General features: G+C 36.9%; 1 protein-coding gene across 7 annotated transcripts in view; it reads left to right on the top strand.

Annotated features, from left to right (window-relative positions):
- ANKS1B (ankyrin repeat and sterile alpha motif domain containing 1B) overlaps positions 1–17,563 on the top strand; it is a 436,612-nt gene that overhangs the window by 208,501 nt on the left and 210,548 nt on the right. For all 7 annotated transcript variants that reach the window (XM_071800411.1, XM_071800380.1, XM_071800388.1 and 4 more), the window contains 2 exons: positions 277–860; positions 2,942–3,014. In XM_071800411.1, coding sequence (XP_071656512.1) covers positions 277–860; positions 2,942–3,014 — 657 coding nt within the window. The remainder of the gene's footprint in view (positions 1–276; positions 861–2,941; positions 3,015–17,563) is intronic.

Raw genomic sequence — 17,563 nt, 5'->3', positions numbered from 1 at the left:
TGGAATAGCAGTGACCTATTTTATTTTTACAATTTTTTATTTTTTTCCCTGGATTTCATGTGTAGCACTGAGTAGTTTTGGCTGGTTTTCAACAAGAAAGGAGAGAATTGTTTTTTAAGAGGCTAATAAATAAATTCATGGCATAAGTATCTTTTGTTTCTGTATAGAAGAAAGAAGCAAGCAGCATACGAAAGTCATTTTTGTGGAGAGTAAAGGTTTTGTTATTTTCAGTATTTTATCACCCCCTTTTTTTTACAAGGTACTCTCTCATTTCAGAGCGTCTTTGCGAGGGAGAAACATCCACTGAAAGTGAGCTTCCTGAAGGACACCCCGCTGAACAGTTTGCAGGTTTACTTCATGGCTCATCACCTGCCTGTGACCCACCTGATAACCCGCTCCAGCTGTACAGCAAAACAAACCAGTGCAGTGGCCCACTGGAAAAAAGCCTTTTGAGCAAGAGCACAGTGCAGCAGATACAGACACGGAAAGAAAGCAACGCTGATCCTCCTGTTAAGAAAAAAAAGCCACCAGTTGTAAACCGAACCATATTTCATACTAAAACTAAACCAGTAGAAAACCATACATTGGTTGGCACATCAGCAAGGATAAGTGAACAGTGGGTTATTACAACTGGGGGATTTGTGGAGCGAGCGTGCACGCTTGGGAGAATACGATCCTTACCAAAGGCTTTGCTTGAAATGCATTTGTGCAAAAATGTTTCAAAGTCTGATTCCAATCTTATCACACATCCTCCAAATGACAAAAAAGCAAGAAGCAACTGGAGTGAACCCACACCAAGCCAACAGTGCTCCAAAGGGAATTCGGAGAGAACACCTTCCTTCACATCAGAATGGGAAGAAGTAAGTTTTGTTCATTTTTAAATACAAGCAAATATATGGTATTGTGTAAATGCTGTTATTGTTTTCAGTTTCAGAGATGGAATAAAAAGTGAATCTTCCACACTGCAAATCCTCAGAGAATATGTCGTAGTGTGATGCATGGTGGTTTGACAGCTGGCACAAAATGTAATGCATTTCATTTCAAAACGCTGCACACTTAGTGAAGTCCATGGTTTCCATAGTGAATGAAGTTAACCGGAAGTAATTCTACAATGTGTTGTTACATAGAAATTATTTTCTACTAAAGCCCTCATGGCTGACACTATTAACGTTGATATAATTCTTTGCAGCTATGCCCATTATGTACATATTTTTAATTATTTCCCACCATGGCAATGCCCACCAGCAAGAGACAAGAACCTAAGAGTTTTAGGTTGATTATGCATTCTACAAACCCTCCCCATGTAACGTATCCTCTAACTGTAATGTAGCCTGTGTACATAACGCTCGACGTATACCTGACTTGTGTGAAGTGGGAATGAACTATAGCTACAATGAATTTGGGACTATTAAACCAAATGTCCACACTGAGTTTGTAGTGTACATGCTTGCTTATATAAGAGACTTTATTTTAGTTTTAGAACTAGATTTAAAACATTTTTAGACACTTATTCTTTTTTCCTGTGATACATTTCAGGAATGTAAATGACTTTTCATAGACACAAAAGTTCCCTTCTTACTGAGGTAAAGTGAGGGTGGGAAATGTTTATATCCTTACTGTTATTACAGAGAAGCAAGCATTCTCTTTAAAATGACTTCTATGGGGAAATGTATGTATCTCCAGAGTGCCATTTCATTTTGGAAAGAACCCAGAACTTGTTTGTGTGATTGGTTATTTTTCTAGAGAAAGGTTTCCAGCTCATCTAATGTCTGATTTGATAGGGCATTTGAAGGTAATTTTTGTTGTAAAGCAGATACTTTCTCAGTGGAAAGGTACTTAGGATCAGGTATTGATCTTAATAACCGGGATGCATTGTTATGAAATCCTGAAACGAGTCAAGTCCAAGTTTGCCTTTTTAGTGGGACATTAATATTAGATTATACTTAAGAGTAAGAAAAATGTAGTTTATTGAATTCAAAACAAAAAAAAAAAAAAACAGAATGAATTCTAAATCTGCAGATCCTGACATAATTCCCAGATTTTCTCCTATCGCCAGTGACAAATACATATTTTTAAAAAGGACACAGTTTTCCTAATAGTCTTAATATTAAGTTCAGTAAAGCCTTCTTAGACAACACCAGCCTTTTGATTCACTTTTTGTTTTGTTATTTTCCTACAGAAAATTAAAAAGGTATAATAGTTTTGATATAGTAAGTTCAGTGTAGGTTAAAAATATACCAGTGAGTCTGGGGATCAATGCAGTGCTGTTTCACAAACACTATCATTCTGCGGCATGTGGGGACATAGATGTGTTTAATTTCTGTTCAGTGGTCTTGGGGCAGGTGGAAAAAAGTGATACAGGAAATTCTCTGGAAATCTTAATTGAACAATTGCTTTAGTACTTTATAATACACAAAACAAAGTTCTTATGCATTAGTATTACTGCTTAAATAGACCTTTAGTGATTCAGTTATCATCAAATTAAATGAGCCTATAAAATTAAAATCCATTCTGTAATATACTTGAATAGATGCATTTTCCTCCTTAGTATTTACATACTGAAATATGACAAAGTACAAGGTGTTTCAAAAAGATGGACCCAGTTTCAAAGCCTTGTGATTTCAAATTGTGTCCAACTTTTTGATACACCCTGTAGTTTCAAAGAGTGAGATATGCCTAGATGACCGGAGTCATCCGTACAAAAGGAACTGTACTGTATAAAAAGAAATACTAATCTCTAGCTTTAGCTTTTGATAGCATACAAATGTTGCAAAATAAAAATCAAAGTGCAGAAATTGTCTGTCTTTGTTTTTTGCATTCTCCAATATTGATTGTTGTTTTCCTAATGAGAGTAATAATGCCATAAATTTATGCATCAAAAACTGGAGTTAAATAACAAAGATGAGGCCCATCAATTGTTTTCACTTTTGTCTCTTTGTAGATTGATAAAATCATGAGTTCAATAGATGCTGGAATTTCTACTGGACTGGGGGAGATGAATGATCACGCTACAAGTAAGGAAAAACAGCTAACTGTTGTTTAATTTTGACTTAACTGTCTATAAGGAAACTGGGAAAATGATAATGCCAAGTAACCCACTGTGTTGAAATAATTTGTAGTTATTTGAATAATCGTGCACAGAATTGATGTTGTTTGCTGTCAGAGATGCATTAGGCCCAGTATCCTGGAGCTGTGACTTTAAATAATGTGTTGGAGTCATTGATGTTATTTTGAAATCTTACCAGAAAAAAATATTCTATTAATCCCTTTGTGCTGAATCCTTTCTGCTAGGGAGATATTTTCCAATCTTTTTCAGCTGAGCTTTGTTTGGAATAATGGGACCTTGAGTATATATAATCCAGTAGCTGCTGACACTTTTTAAAGTATTATATAATCAAATGCTGCTTCAAGCAGATATTTGGCACAGGACTGCAAGTGTTGCTGACAGCCAGTGACTGGTGTTAGCAATGATGGGAAGATTTTCAAACCTTCACTACTGTGGTGAATTCTAAGAATTCTTTAAGTCATGGCTAGAGTGTTGGTGTGTCAGCATAAACCTACACAACTGTGCTGATAAGAATTTTGGAAGTATTTTACTATGTCTTCTTCCTCACTCATGGAAAGAAAACAGACTTATATGTCTGAATAATTTGGTCTAGAGGCAAAAATATGTAAACTCCCCTGTACTGTTACATCCCTGCTAGCAAGTACATGTAATTACTTGGGTTTTTGTATTGAGCAGGAGATAATGTACCTTATGGCTTGAAATTATTTTTAAAAAAGGTATTTTAAGAACAACCCATTTCACGGGGCAGTATGTCTGTGCAGGACAAGGCTGTGTCTTATCAATTAAATAGAGTTGACACAGCTATTTTAACAGCAGCTGGAGAGTGAGAAGGGAATCTAGGAAAAAGAGAAAATAATGTATTTGAATACAAATATAATTACAGATAAAACAAGCAGATTCAGTTTATTTTTTTTCTAAAGAGTAAGAGTCAATATCATGTAAAGTACAAGGCGTGTTTTCCTGGCAACCTGTTTTTTTCTTTCTGAAACTTGCAATGTTGGAAGGAAGATCTATTCATAGAGAAACTCTAGGTTAGGAGATAGTTATTCATTTCGGAAGATATTCTAAGTAATTCAGGATTTGCTGCTTTTTATTTTTTATTATGGTAGTAAACAGGCACCAAATATGAAGTCAAGCATCCATTAAGCAGTTGCAGAGCAGGTAAGAGCTATGAAAAGGAGACAAAAGCAACAGTATGCATACACTATCTTGCATAACTTAGTGATCTGTAAGTGATACACTATCCCTTCCCATGACTGACCGTTGCTTTTCTTTTTCTACTTTTTTAAGATCAGAAAATATCTCACAGCTCTTGTCATCAGCCATCTTGTGGCTTTTACTGCATGCATTATTTTTCTTGGCATTCAAATGTGGCATTTGGTTCTCCACATCTTTCAGTTGGCAGGAGATACACTCTTTCCTTCGCTTCTGTTCCCGGAGGGGACTCTGAGTCCCAACTTTTTTTCTATTCGGTATGCAGCTTCCTGCAAACCAACATATTTTCTTTTCTGTCGACTTCTTAATGGTCTTTAGCTAGTTTAGAATGATGATCTGATTTCACTCTTAATGAAGAAATCGTGCTCTATACTATTAGTCAAAATACAAATACTTTTCTTTACATTTAATCAATTTTCCTGTACAAGCAAACTGCAATAAAGACACATCTTTCTGCTCTGGAGCTGGCTATATGCAGCTTTACATGTATGTTTTCCACTTTTCATTCCTTTATGCCTTTTCCAGGTCCAGTCAAACACAGTTTAGGCAGCAAAGCAAAGGGAACTATTATAATATGAAATGTATTAAATACATTATATTAAACATGTTATACTTCAAATATATTCTTATTTTTTTCTTAACAAAGTGATAGGGTTATCTAGCAGAAAATAAGGAGTCTTTATTTTTCTCCATTAGAAGACTGGAGTAATCAATCAAGTGTAGCTTTATTACAGTGATATTTAGATACATAACAACAGATTTTCCTTGATATAAAATTTTATCTTGTGTTAATTACCACTTATTAACTACCACAAGGCAATACAAGGGTTTTTCTTACTGGTAATACAACCTGAGAGATTTTTTTAATAGGTCTTTGGTCCCAGTGAAGAGATTACATTGAAGTTTTCTGCCTAAATCAACTTTTTGTGTGTGTGCTGCTTCTTTTTAGGCTCCTATAGCTTATTGGCAAGAAGCATTTCAGGTGCCTCAGTGTTCCTCAGAGGTGCCTCACACAGCCCCTGTTTAATTACTTACAGATGTCTAATTACTTACAGCATTGTTGGGATCGCTCTGTGTTTAGCTTAAGGCTTTATCTGCCTATGTGTTGTAGTACTGAGGACCTAAATTCCATCTCAGAGCTTCTTGTTCACGTTCACTCCTCGCTTTCCTCCCTCTGTGCTAAGCATAACACAGCCAAATGTGGAGATCTATCCTGTGCTCAGGAACAAAGATTACCTGAATGGTGTCAAGTAATATAATCTTGAAATACTTCATCAGTTTTATAAAAATATATGAGTTTTGTTAGCTTTACTTGAATATATGTGTAAAATGATTATCCAGTCGAGATTAAAAACAATGTATTTAATGTTCAAAGTATACAATTCAAAGAGATTTCTCTTAGTGCTGAACTGAAAACATCTAGGTTATTGAGTACTATATTCAGGAAACTTGAGTTTTCTCGTCTAAAAACCTTTTAGCAAGCAGTAAAATTCCTGATAACACTGAAAAGCAAATGTAGCTTGATATGGAATCCTTCATTTATGTATTTACTTAGTCCTGTAACTCATATTATACTTCAGTGTTTTTATGAACAACAAAAAAATTTTGTTTTGTAATATATATATATTTGGTTTATAAAATCAAATAGCTATTAATTTCAAGCACAAATAATCTACAAGGCATGACAAGCTTTCTATACTACATAGTATCTCATTCTCAGTGAAAAATATTTGAGAGGAAACATCATAGAAATACAGAATAGTTTAGGTTGGAAAGGACCTTAAAGATCATCTAGTCCAACCCCCCCTGGCATGGGCAGGGACACCTTCCACTAGACCAGGCTGCCCCATCCAAGCCTGGCCTAAAACACTTCCAGGCATGGGGCATCCACAACTTCTCTGGGCAGCCTGTTCCAGTGCCTCACCACCCTCATGGTGAAGAATTTCTTCCTTATATCTAACCTAAGTCTACACTCTTTGATTTTAAAGCCATTACTCCTTGTCCTAGAACTACATGCCTTTGCAAAAAGTCCCTCTCTGTCTTTCTTGGAGGCTCCCTTTAGGTACTGGGAGGCTGCTACAAGATTGCTGCAAAGCTTTCTGTTCCCCAAGTTGGACAACCCTAAATCTCTCAGCTTCTCTTTGTAGGGGAGGTGCTCCAGCCCCCTGATCATCTTTGTGGACTTTCTCTGTACTTGCTTCAACTGGTCTGTGTCCTTCTTATGTTGGAGGCCCCAGAGCTGAACACAGTACTCCAGATGAGGTCTCATGAAAGCAGAGTAGAGGGGGAGAATCACCTCCCTTGACCTACTGGTCATGATTCTTTTGATGAAGCAGGTGATACAGTTGGCTTTCTGGGCTGCAAGCACACATTGCAAGGTTGTGTTGACTTTCTCATCCATCAACTCCCCCAAGTCTTTCTCTTCAGGGCTGTTCTCTGCCCAACCTGTCTTTCTGCTTGGGAATACCCTGAACCATGTGTAGGACCTTGCACTTGGCCTTCTTGAACTTCATGATGTTTGCACATGCCCACCTCTCAAGCCTGTGAAGGTCTGTCTGGATGGTGGCACTGCTACCCTCTAGCATGTTGACCACACCACATAGCTTGGCGTCATCAGCAAGCTTTCTGTGGGTGCACTCAATCCTCTTGTCCATGTGGCTGACAAAGTGCCAGTCCCAGTGCCGACTCCTGAGGAACTTTACTCATCACTGGTCTCCACTTGGACATCAAGCTATTGATGGCAACTCTGTGAGTGCAACCATCCAGCCAATATGTCATACACTGATAACTATATTTAAAATTAGACAATTATGACATCTTGTAATGAAATTATTGAGTGGATTTACAGGAACTTTGGCCCTTATTTTCCTACTGGTGAAATCTGGAAAGACTTCTTTTAGATGTCCAGCAGACTTTCTTAAAAGCAATTACAGGAGCAGTGAAAGGAGAGAATCAGAACTAGCTGTGTATGGTCATGAGGACTTCATCCACAGCATGCATTCAGAAACAAAAAAAAATAAAGCAGAGCTTTCAGTTTGGTAGCAGTACAGCTACTGAAGGAGAAAACTTGACACTGCAGACACTGCTGATGTCCATTGAGAGCATGTAGCATTCAACATCTGAATAGCTTACCAGTAAAATCAAAATCAGTAGTGCTGATCGGGGACAAAGTAAGAACGAATCCCAGTGATAACAGACAAAAAAGCCCACTAGCCCAAAGAGTACAAGACCCCTGTTACTGAGAGGAAATAAAAGATGATACTGACTAGTGACCTTCTGCTCAAAGTGGTGTGGAGACGTATGCACCACCTGACACATTATGGCTGGTGTGTTTCTTCACAAGAGCCCAAATTTGTCAAGTTGCAAGGGACTCTACCGATCACTAGCACATAATAAAGAATACTAATTATACTGCCAAGAATGATACTAATCAAATCAAAAGTGCTTATGAACCCCTGTGGCAATGGATAAAGAGATTCAAGATTCAAGAGAGATTGTTGATTCTTCGGTCACGTCCAAGTCAAGCATCAGTCAGATACACCCTAAATATAACTACATGGTTTCTATTCTGAGAGAACTTTAAATTAAGAACCATGTGACAAGAACAAAAATCTTCATCTTTAATAATGAAAATTTGACATAGGTCTCCCCACTGAGAAAAACAGGATTATTTGGAAGAGGATTAAAGAAATTACTAGACAAAGAATCATGGGTCAGTTTGCCAGATGTTTTAGCTGTTTGTATGCTAATGGTAGAAGAAGGAGGAACAAAGAAGAATTAATGAGGAATAGACAAGAATTAATTGAAGATTATGACAAAATTTGCATTCCAGAGAGTTTATTATTTATATTCCAATAGTAGTCCAGTCATGCAGAGGATGTAACTTCTTCAGTAAGAAGGGAAGAAGAGAGGAAATGTTGGCTTATTTTTAAAAAATATAATGATTGTTTTGAGATCTCAAAAATAGGGTTAGTTAGAGTTGGTAAACATCTGTTGGTATCCAGGAAAGCAGAAAATAACATGGTTGTTCTTGGTACATATTCAAAGCCATTGGTCTTGATAATAATGGGAGATTTTGGTTATCACAGCACTTGGTGGGATAGAAATTACATTGACAGACTGCCCCGGAGGAAAAAAAAAGTCTTAAGACGGTAGATGTCAATGAATTCAGATGAGTTATTTAAAAAAACCTCTAGGGTGTAAGTTAAAGAGAAATCTGTGTTCTTCAAGAGAACACTATTAAAGAACGCAGTACAAGCTTTACCAATGTGAAGAAAAGAAAGTGTGAAAGACCAGCTTGGGTAAACTGTTATATTTTCTTCCATCTTAGATATAATGAGGAAAATTTCTGTATTTACTAAGCATGGTAGGATAACACATGCATGTAGAGACAAGTCAGAAGTGCCAAAGTACTCAGTGAGATGCAGCTAGCAAGAGAAATGAAGATTTAATATAACGTAAGGAGAAGAAGAACAAAGAAATCTTTGGTACTTAAGAGAGGTACTGCAGGAAGGGAAAAGCTGCTCATAGTAGATGCAGAGAAGGCAAAAATGTACAATGACTTTTTATCACACGTTTACTAAAAGGTTGCCAGCAAGCAGGAGACATGCACAGCTAATCCTAGGGCTAGAATCTCAATTGTAGATAAGGAAAGAAGAGGTTATACTGGTTAGATATCTTAAAATTGGTATCATGAACTTCATTTTGTGTTACATAACTCTCTGAAAACCTTAGACCTGTTGTGGATTTCTGTGAGAATTCCTGGAGGATTGATGGAGTACCAACAGACTAAAAGAGAATGATGTAGAACTTACCTTTAAAAGGGGAAAGGAAGGATAATGAGGGGAATTATTTTCAGTTCATAGAAAAGTCACTGAACAGATGAACTACTTAAATTAGCTAGAAAATAGCAAAGAAATAAGTGTGTCCAGGCAGGTTTTGAATGTCTCCAGAGAAGACGACTCCACAACCTCCCTGGTCAGCCTGTTCCAGTGCTCTGTCACCCTCACTGAGAAGTTTCTTCTCAGGTTTAAGTGGAACCTCTTGTGTTCCAGTTTGAACCCATTACCCCTTGTCCTACCATTGGTTGTCACCGAGAAGAGCCTGGCTCCATCCTAGTGACACTCACCCTTTATATATCTGTAAACATTAATGAGGTCAGCCCTCAGTCTCCTCTTCTCCAAGCTAAAGAGACCCAACTCCCTCAGCCTTTCTCGTGAGGGGGATGCCTCACTCCCTTAATCATCTTCGTGGCTCTGCGCTGTAAACTGCACTGAATGTGTCCGAGTCACTAATACTGAGTTAGAGAAGCAGGCAGCTCTTTGGTATTGTTCATCATATCTGAATGTCTGAAGCATGACAAATGGCACCCTATGAAGAGAGCCTATAGGCTCTAGTACCTCCTCAAATGTACCATCTAAAATTAGGTGAAATGTATTTCCCCCTTTTCTCCCCAGGCCGAAATTATAAAGGCAATATAGTGTAGCATCTAAATAGATTACTAGGGAGATTGTAACCTCTGCTACATTCAGCAGATTCTTAAAGGCTTCTGGATATTTGCCAGAATTAAAAAAAAAATAATAATGGTTGGGGTATAACTGACCTTATCTTGGGTCATCTGAATGTATTAGGTCACTGGTTTAAGTCACTTTGAATCTATTTTGCAATGATTCTGTGACTACTGTGATAACATGATTTAGATGGCACCTCTCTACAAGGTAGAGTTTAAGAAATGGAACAGCTGTCTTTTTCTTGGCATAGCAGATACTTATACTGATTAGTAACATACATTTCACAAAGGATTTAGAAAAGCTAATATGTTGAAATATCAGCCATCTGCACTTCTCTGGTAAAAAGAAGAAATATTTCAATTTCGTATTTTCTTTACCTAATTATAAACAATTTTTTCTACAATAAAAAAGTCTTTCAAGGCACACATAGCAGTATTTTTGTGTTGATTGAAGCCCAGTAGCTGTTCAGAGGTGTGTGATTCAGAATTTACTTAAATTTGCAAGTCACTTGAAAGGGAATAATCAAGAAATAACCTACTTCAAATAACTTTTTTTTTTTTTAACATGGGTAATGGATATCATATCATTATCATGATTGAAGTAAGAATTGTTTCAAGTCAGAGCAATTAAAATAATGACAAGGAAGGTAATTGTTGAAGGTCATTACATACCAAAATAATCACTTTAGGACTGTGCTGGGCTTTTGAGAGAACCACTTCTGTCAAATATGTTCTAGCACATGGAGAGTGATTTACAGATTTATAATTCTGCTAATCATTAATTCTTTTTTGGATACTATCTGTAAATGCATCGTCCAGGACTTGTGCATACAAGTGCACTCTAGTTGGGTTTTCTTTGGTCAGCTCAGCCAGTACCTATCATTGAGTGCCTTCATTCTTCCACCTAGAGACATACAGGGTGCAGTTTACTGAATTATCTTCAGTTTCTTGTTCCACAGTTTTGGCTTGGAACATAATATATTGGCAAGCCTTTTTCTGACAGCCGAAATAAGCCAATTTCTTATTACATTTAGCAAGTTTGGATTTTACAAAGATTATTTGTTGCCCTTTTGTGAAAACAGTGCCTTTCCCTATGCTTGGAGATAATCCTAGCATCACATTCAGCATCTATATCTAAATATCAATATCAAGACTTCAAACTTTGCTCACTGAGGCTACTTGAGTAAGTGCCTTTCAAAGATTAATGCTGCTTGTTAATGGAGGAGGTGTATGCAAGGAAGCTAGAAAAATCTTCTGAAATATTTCCTTCAGCAGTATGTATTATTACATCTACAACTTCAGAGAGAGCCATGAGTTGACTCTTCTAGAACTACTTTGAAATCAGAAGGACTCTGGAACAGTGACAGCTATGCCTGAGTTGACTCCATGTAAGCCATTTCTCATTTGAAAGTGGCAGAATTGCAGTGGGTTGTGCTGTGTTAAGAATAAACCCTACAACTCCACTTGACATCCAGTGTTTCCACAACCAAGACTTCATTGCTTCTGGATGCACCCACTACATATACATGTTTCTATGTCATGTGGTAGGTATTTAATGCCAGGGATTGACAGTAGGTCATGGAACACTGTATTAGACTACATTTTGTGGTGTACCTTCTCTGATCTATCATATCAAGATGAAAGTTGTAGGCAGTCATCACAAGAAATTTATTTTCTTTGTTTATTTTGCCCACTCCACTGGTATGACCAAGGCCATTGTTACCAATGATGACTCTTTTGCAGGGTGGGGAAAACTGCAAGAAATTTTACTTTTCCAATTTGTGAAGGACATGAGTTTGAGCACAAAGGTTGGGAAAGTTAAGCAGACATGACTTCCACAGACTAGGAAAACAGGGAATCCAGTGGGGCCACGGCCAGAAAAGCTGAATGAGAGGAGTAAAAGTTCACATTGTGCCCTGTACAGCTGTAACTTGTAATTGAAATTGTGCAGACCTTTGGCTGCCAGAAGCTACATGCTCAGTTTCTTTCTTCCATCTGTTCTTCTACCACTACTCAGACATGAAGCCTTCATCTTCCCTAGTATGGTTCTGCCTATAAAAACTAAAATTTCACTCAGAAGTCAAACTTCCTTTTAACAAATGAAGCCTTGTTAGGGTGGCCCTTTTCTGTTTGCTGCCATATGGTTGCAGGTTTGGCAAAGTGGTCTTCCTCCAAAGCTGTTGATATCCACCCTCCTCCAAGGGCAGAAACAGATAAAATATAAGTATTTAATTAAGGCAGAATTTTAATTAGATATGTGTAGGCAAGTTGGCATAAGGCAGTTTTCACAGTGGTATGTTATATACTTGAAAGTATATACTTTCATTGCAATTTAGTGTATGTTTTAAAGCAGTTCCTTCCCTTTTTTGCATCGCTGTGCAGTTAAGCTAAACACTTTGATGAAGTGGATTTAATTCATAGATTTTAATAAAACGAGCCATGCACCCTTTCACAAAGTGGGAGACCTCTTTAGCTTAGTTTTGAATGCACAACTCGAATTTTGCAATAGCCAGTCACAACAACCAGACTGTAAAATAAGGATACCATCATTTCTCTCCCAACTCCCACCTTCTCATTGAAGCTGATATGCTGTGCAAAAAAATAACAAAATATCTGTAACACCATAAAGAGGGAAAAAAAAATAAGAAAAGGCAGAGGGAACCTGACTCTGTAGCTGATAGAAGAGGAGCCCTATGAGAGAAGACAGCTCCAGCAGCTGGTCTCTGCTCCCAGTGCTGTTTGATGCCTCTTCAATACAAAATGCATATACTGTTTGAAATTTTTAAACTGCAAGTCTATGAACTCCTTACCATCAGTTATAGGACTGCACTGTAGGGAACAGAGTCACACATTGAGGTTTGATTCTGCACTTTCTTATATCTTATTAACAACTGCAAAGTGAACGTAGAATTTTAAGTTGCGAGGGCAGAACTGATGGGGGGAGTTCACATAACAAAGGTCAATATGAGATGTTATGGAAGGCAAAGGTGATTGTTGTTTCAGGCCAAACTGTATTCAGCCATTCATGTTCTCTTATGCATGTTCATCATGCTCACACTCAATAACCAAAAGCACCAAGGTGTGCATGCGAATGTGGCCAAGTTACCTGTCCATGGTCACTTGTGTGTGACATGGAAGGCTGACTATTGAATTCTCATTGCATTTGTTGGGCTCCTTTTGATTAGCAATAGCAAACTAATTTTTTGATAGATCCTTAGGAGTCAACAGTTGCTAAGGTATGGAACTTTTAGTCCATAATGTTGTTTATTTCAGGGGTGCTTGTTGTCTTTTCTTCCTTATCTCAAATATTTTAAGGCCAGGGCCTGTCATCCTATTGGAATAACAGGAAGATGAATAACACCTGCAATGTGCTGTAATGTTATTACTGCCATCCTCTATAGTATAGGGTCTTCTGCTGATAAATGATGTGTGCTGTTGTTTTATCAGAGCACACTACTTGTCTTGACAGACACATTCCTTAGTGTTTTACCATCATCTGTGTCCTTGGTTATCAATACAGACCATACCTTTAACCCTTCATAGCACTGTTTCTTCTGGTGCTTTCACACATGCATTTCTATTAATGTAAAATTCATACCAATCTTCATATTTATTTTAGAAATACCTGCATTTTGAATTATTTTAATGGCAATTTAAGTGTATGTAATCGCCTAGACTATAAAATAGTGGAGAACAGAAGCCATATAGCTGTAAAATATGTAGAAGAAATATTTTGAGCATTTATTTACTGACAACATGATAGTCATAATGCATTGCATGCCACTGAACTTACCCAAAAATCATATAAATTCTACAGAACAAATAAAAAATAATTGGATTAATGTTTTGTCAGCTTCTACATTGCAAAAGCCTAAACAAGATATAAAGATGCATCTGTTTTAATGATCCGTTGAATCCCAAAACCTTACAGAAGACTGGACAGACGACAAATTAATTGTAGAGCTTTTGGCTATTGTTTTATAAAAATGTAATGCATTTCTTTTGTTTTCTCTGATTCATATATTCCTAGTATACTGGCAATTTTACCCTGTAGTGTCATAAATGTAATATTCAGATATATGCTCTTCATACAACTATTAATCAGAGATGTGTTTGACATGTCTTTATCCGTGCAATCTCTAATGCATTTTCTTTTTACATTTCCACTCTCTGTGTAAGTGCCTAGCAACATATACCTTTCGTCTCTGTCCAAGCTTTTTGTGTTCTACGTCAGGCTTCTTTTTCCAAAGCTGCTAGCAAAGCAATTCAATAATATTCTTAGACTTGAACAAATGATTTCTGTCATATGTCTTCTAGAAGGAATAGAGAAGATTGACAGGAAACAGAGAAACTTAAGACAATGGAACTACAATATCATAAATATTGACATTCATCACTGAGTAAATGGATAGCCTAATTCTTGTCAATTTTGTCTGTAGTTCACTTGTGGCCATCAGATTTTGTCATGCTAAATTTAGATACTCTGCAATAGGACTGCCTGAACAAAGGAATCTTCTACAAACTCTCTTTTAATTGGAGGATTAACATGTAATTTTGAATGACTTAATATACTGAGACTTATTTCCCCACATCAAATGCAATGTTTTAGTGAAATAGTATAGGAGATTCAGACCCCATTCCAGTACTGAAATATTCTCCTCTGGAAAATGTTTAAGCCTTGGCGCTCTGGTCAGTTGTACTGTTGTTTCCGAGTAACCAAACTGTGGGGTTTTTTTCCTCACAGAATTAATACAAAAGATGTATTCTTTCTTGGAAAGCATGTAGTAAAATGTTTCTCAGACCTAAAAATCCTTTTTGTTTTTTTGTGGTTTTTTTTTGGTAGAAAGATTTAATCTCAGAAAGAGGAGTGATGCATACTGAATCCCTACCATCTTTTCTTTCATTTAGTTATTAACCTGATATCTGATCCTTACATTCTGCTGGTAAATATGGTTAGAATAGAAATCTGTATGACCATACACATGAACATTTTATGTGCAGTTTGAATATACTACTCAAATATATAAAAATTCAAATAGTGTTTACTTACCACTGTTCTTAGTGCCTTGTTTCACTATTTTAAAAATATTCTCACATTAAATAATTTCTTGGATTCTGTGGGTAGTAAATGGGTCCCTAACTCTTCAGTGGATTTGAAAACATTTCTGAGGATGATAATGTTAATGCTGAAATCTGTTCTTCCTAGTCAGTTACCTCCTCTGTCAGACCTACCCCTGAACTCATCGAACTGTACATATTGTATCTTTTTGCAACACAGGGTTGAATACTGCCGATCTGTGCCCATCTAGATAGGAGATAAAAGGATCAACAACAGTAGATTGCAGACTTCAGAACTTGAAAAAAAAAGGAATTAAACTATTTTTCAAAGTTATTTCCGACAGGACTGAGGTCTTGCCTGTTTCTCCACCCAACCATGACAGTCAGGGGAAGTGCTAATAATCTGTGTCACCTGCATGGGACAGTTCAGCTGGATTTCACAAAGCTAATGCTGGAGTGTTTGTTGGTGTGCCTAAGAAGTAGCAAGCTAATGGTGTCCTCATTCTATAATGCTCTCATAATCATCCTACTGTAATTCCAGAGGTTAAGAGATATTTTTTTAAAGCCATGATAAATGACATGAAAAGAATGATCAGATTCCTTGAGAGTTTTAGAAGTCACTTGCTTAGGTTCAGCTTTTTCCTTGCAGTTTAATCCTAACCTTGCGACTGTATAATCAATTACACCCATGTATATTAATATTTCATTCAACTGATGTCACTACATTGAACAGCATTTGTTCCTTAAAGCAGAATCAAGTTCAATACCAGGTTAGAAATATATGCAGAATAGGAATTAGCACCTCAGTGAAGTTAAAAAGTGCCTGATGAAAAATGAGGCTTTCACAACCTGTGGCCAGGAAAGACTTTAAAGAGAGCAGAGTATTCCTAGCTTCTAAAATAGACTGTATGAAAGCCATAAACTGATTACTACGGGCAACTCCCTAAAACTTTGCTCAATATCTTTGGTGCTCTTTGGTTACTCTTACCAATATATTAGGGTTAGAGATGTTGTGGCCAGTGAGACTGTGATGAAGTTTATCTTTCACAAATTACATAGAGATCTAATTCGCCTAAAACTGAATTAATAGCAGTTTTTTTAAAGTTCAGTTGATTCACCCATGTTTCCTTCCTAATATAGCAGTCTTTAGATTTAAATAGTTATGAATCCTTGGAAGCTCACATTTCTAGTAATCACGAGAGCATCACATGCTAGTTGAAAGTCTTTGGCTTATTATAGATTTTACAGCACACAGAATTGTTTCTGATTTTAGTTCCACCTACAGAAAATGAAGTAATTTAGAATATTGAACTAACTAAAGTGTATTCATTTGCTTTCTACCCCAGACTGTTAACCTGAGTTCGCAATTATAACACTAGAATCACTATATTTTTTTTTCATTGTCACGTGTTCAGTACGATATTGTATTTGAATGCCTTCAAATCCTTCAAAAATTATTTGCTACATACTACTTACCACTCCTACTTCATAAGCTGTGATAAAAAGAAGTTCCCAAAATGTTTTTTTCTAATTTTGTCTGCTGCTACCTTTAGCTCTTTATTTTAGATTGTTGCATTGTTACGAATCTGAGATGGATGAGGTTAAATTATTGATTGTTAATATGAATTTGCATTAAATGCTAAGAATAGTATTCAGTGCAAAACTGTGACTTGTTGTGGTATCTTCATGCATGAGTCTCGATCAATATTTTTAATGAACTATGCAATTTGACTGGTTTTCTATTTATGGGATGTGATGGACCATCTCAGTTACTTAGTGCTACCTCCCTTTTCTTGTAGGCTATTCGAAATATTTTTAGAGCATAATTCCAAATAATAAATTATCTTGTCGGTACACAAATCTCCCTTTTTGCATATGAATACAGCATTCATATAGAGGCCAGCCATTCTTCTCAAATTCATGTAAGCAAAAATCCACATTCAGGAAAGTTTTCAAACAGTGAATAGCAAGGGATGTAGCTAAACAGCTCTAGACCAGAATTTAAGAGAATAACTCTACGTGTTGGTTTTGTTTATTAAACTAGCTCTAGTTTTGATCTTCTTTGTAGTATAGGAAATAATCATTAACATGCTACAAAACATTAGTGAAACCAATCTGACAAGTACATTTTCAGCTAACCTGTACCTGTAGGACCACTTGAGCTCTTGCTGAGATCCATTAGCCTTGACAAAGGAACGATGGATGGAATGATACCTGGAGAACAGTTTATTAAACCTGTCTGGAAAGTTGCCTTTCTCATTCCAGTTTCTAAAACAAAAAGCCATGCAGGACTAAGTACAATGCCATGAGAGGTGTTTGCACTGTCTGTAAGCATTAACACAGGCTCCTGAAACAGGATCCCAGGGTCTGTCTTTGAGTAGGGGAGGACAGTTCTGAATTCCTATTCCAGAGGTGGGAGAATGAGAACTGAGAAGCTGGGCCTGAGGAAGCTCACAGACAGGATGAACAGGGTTTATATAACCTCATCCATATGCAAAGAGTCCAGTGAGTTGCCAGAGCTGTGCCAGCATGCCACCCACTCAAGCAGCGTCTTTATTATTCATTGAAAGATGCTGCAGTTTTATTTTGGTGTTGCAGAGCCTGTGTTAGCAAGGGATAAATATTACAGAAGGTGGTTAGATATAGAGGTTTTCATGTAATAAAGCAAGAGAATCTGACTTTTTGTCAGGGAACAGAGAGGGTCAGTTGTTCCC

Source organism: Patagioenas fasciata, chromosome 1, assembly GCF_037038585.1.
Source record: "Patagioenas fasciata isolate bPatFas1 chromosome 1, bPatFas1.hap1, whole genome shotgun sequence".
Lineage (NCBI taxonomy): Eukaryota > Metazoa > Chordata > Aves > Columbiformes > Columbidae > Patagioenas > Patagioenas fasciata.
The sequence above is the reverse complement of the archived record's forward strand: the minus strand, read 5'-3'. Positions and strand labels throughout refer to the sequence as shown.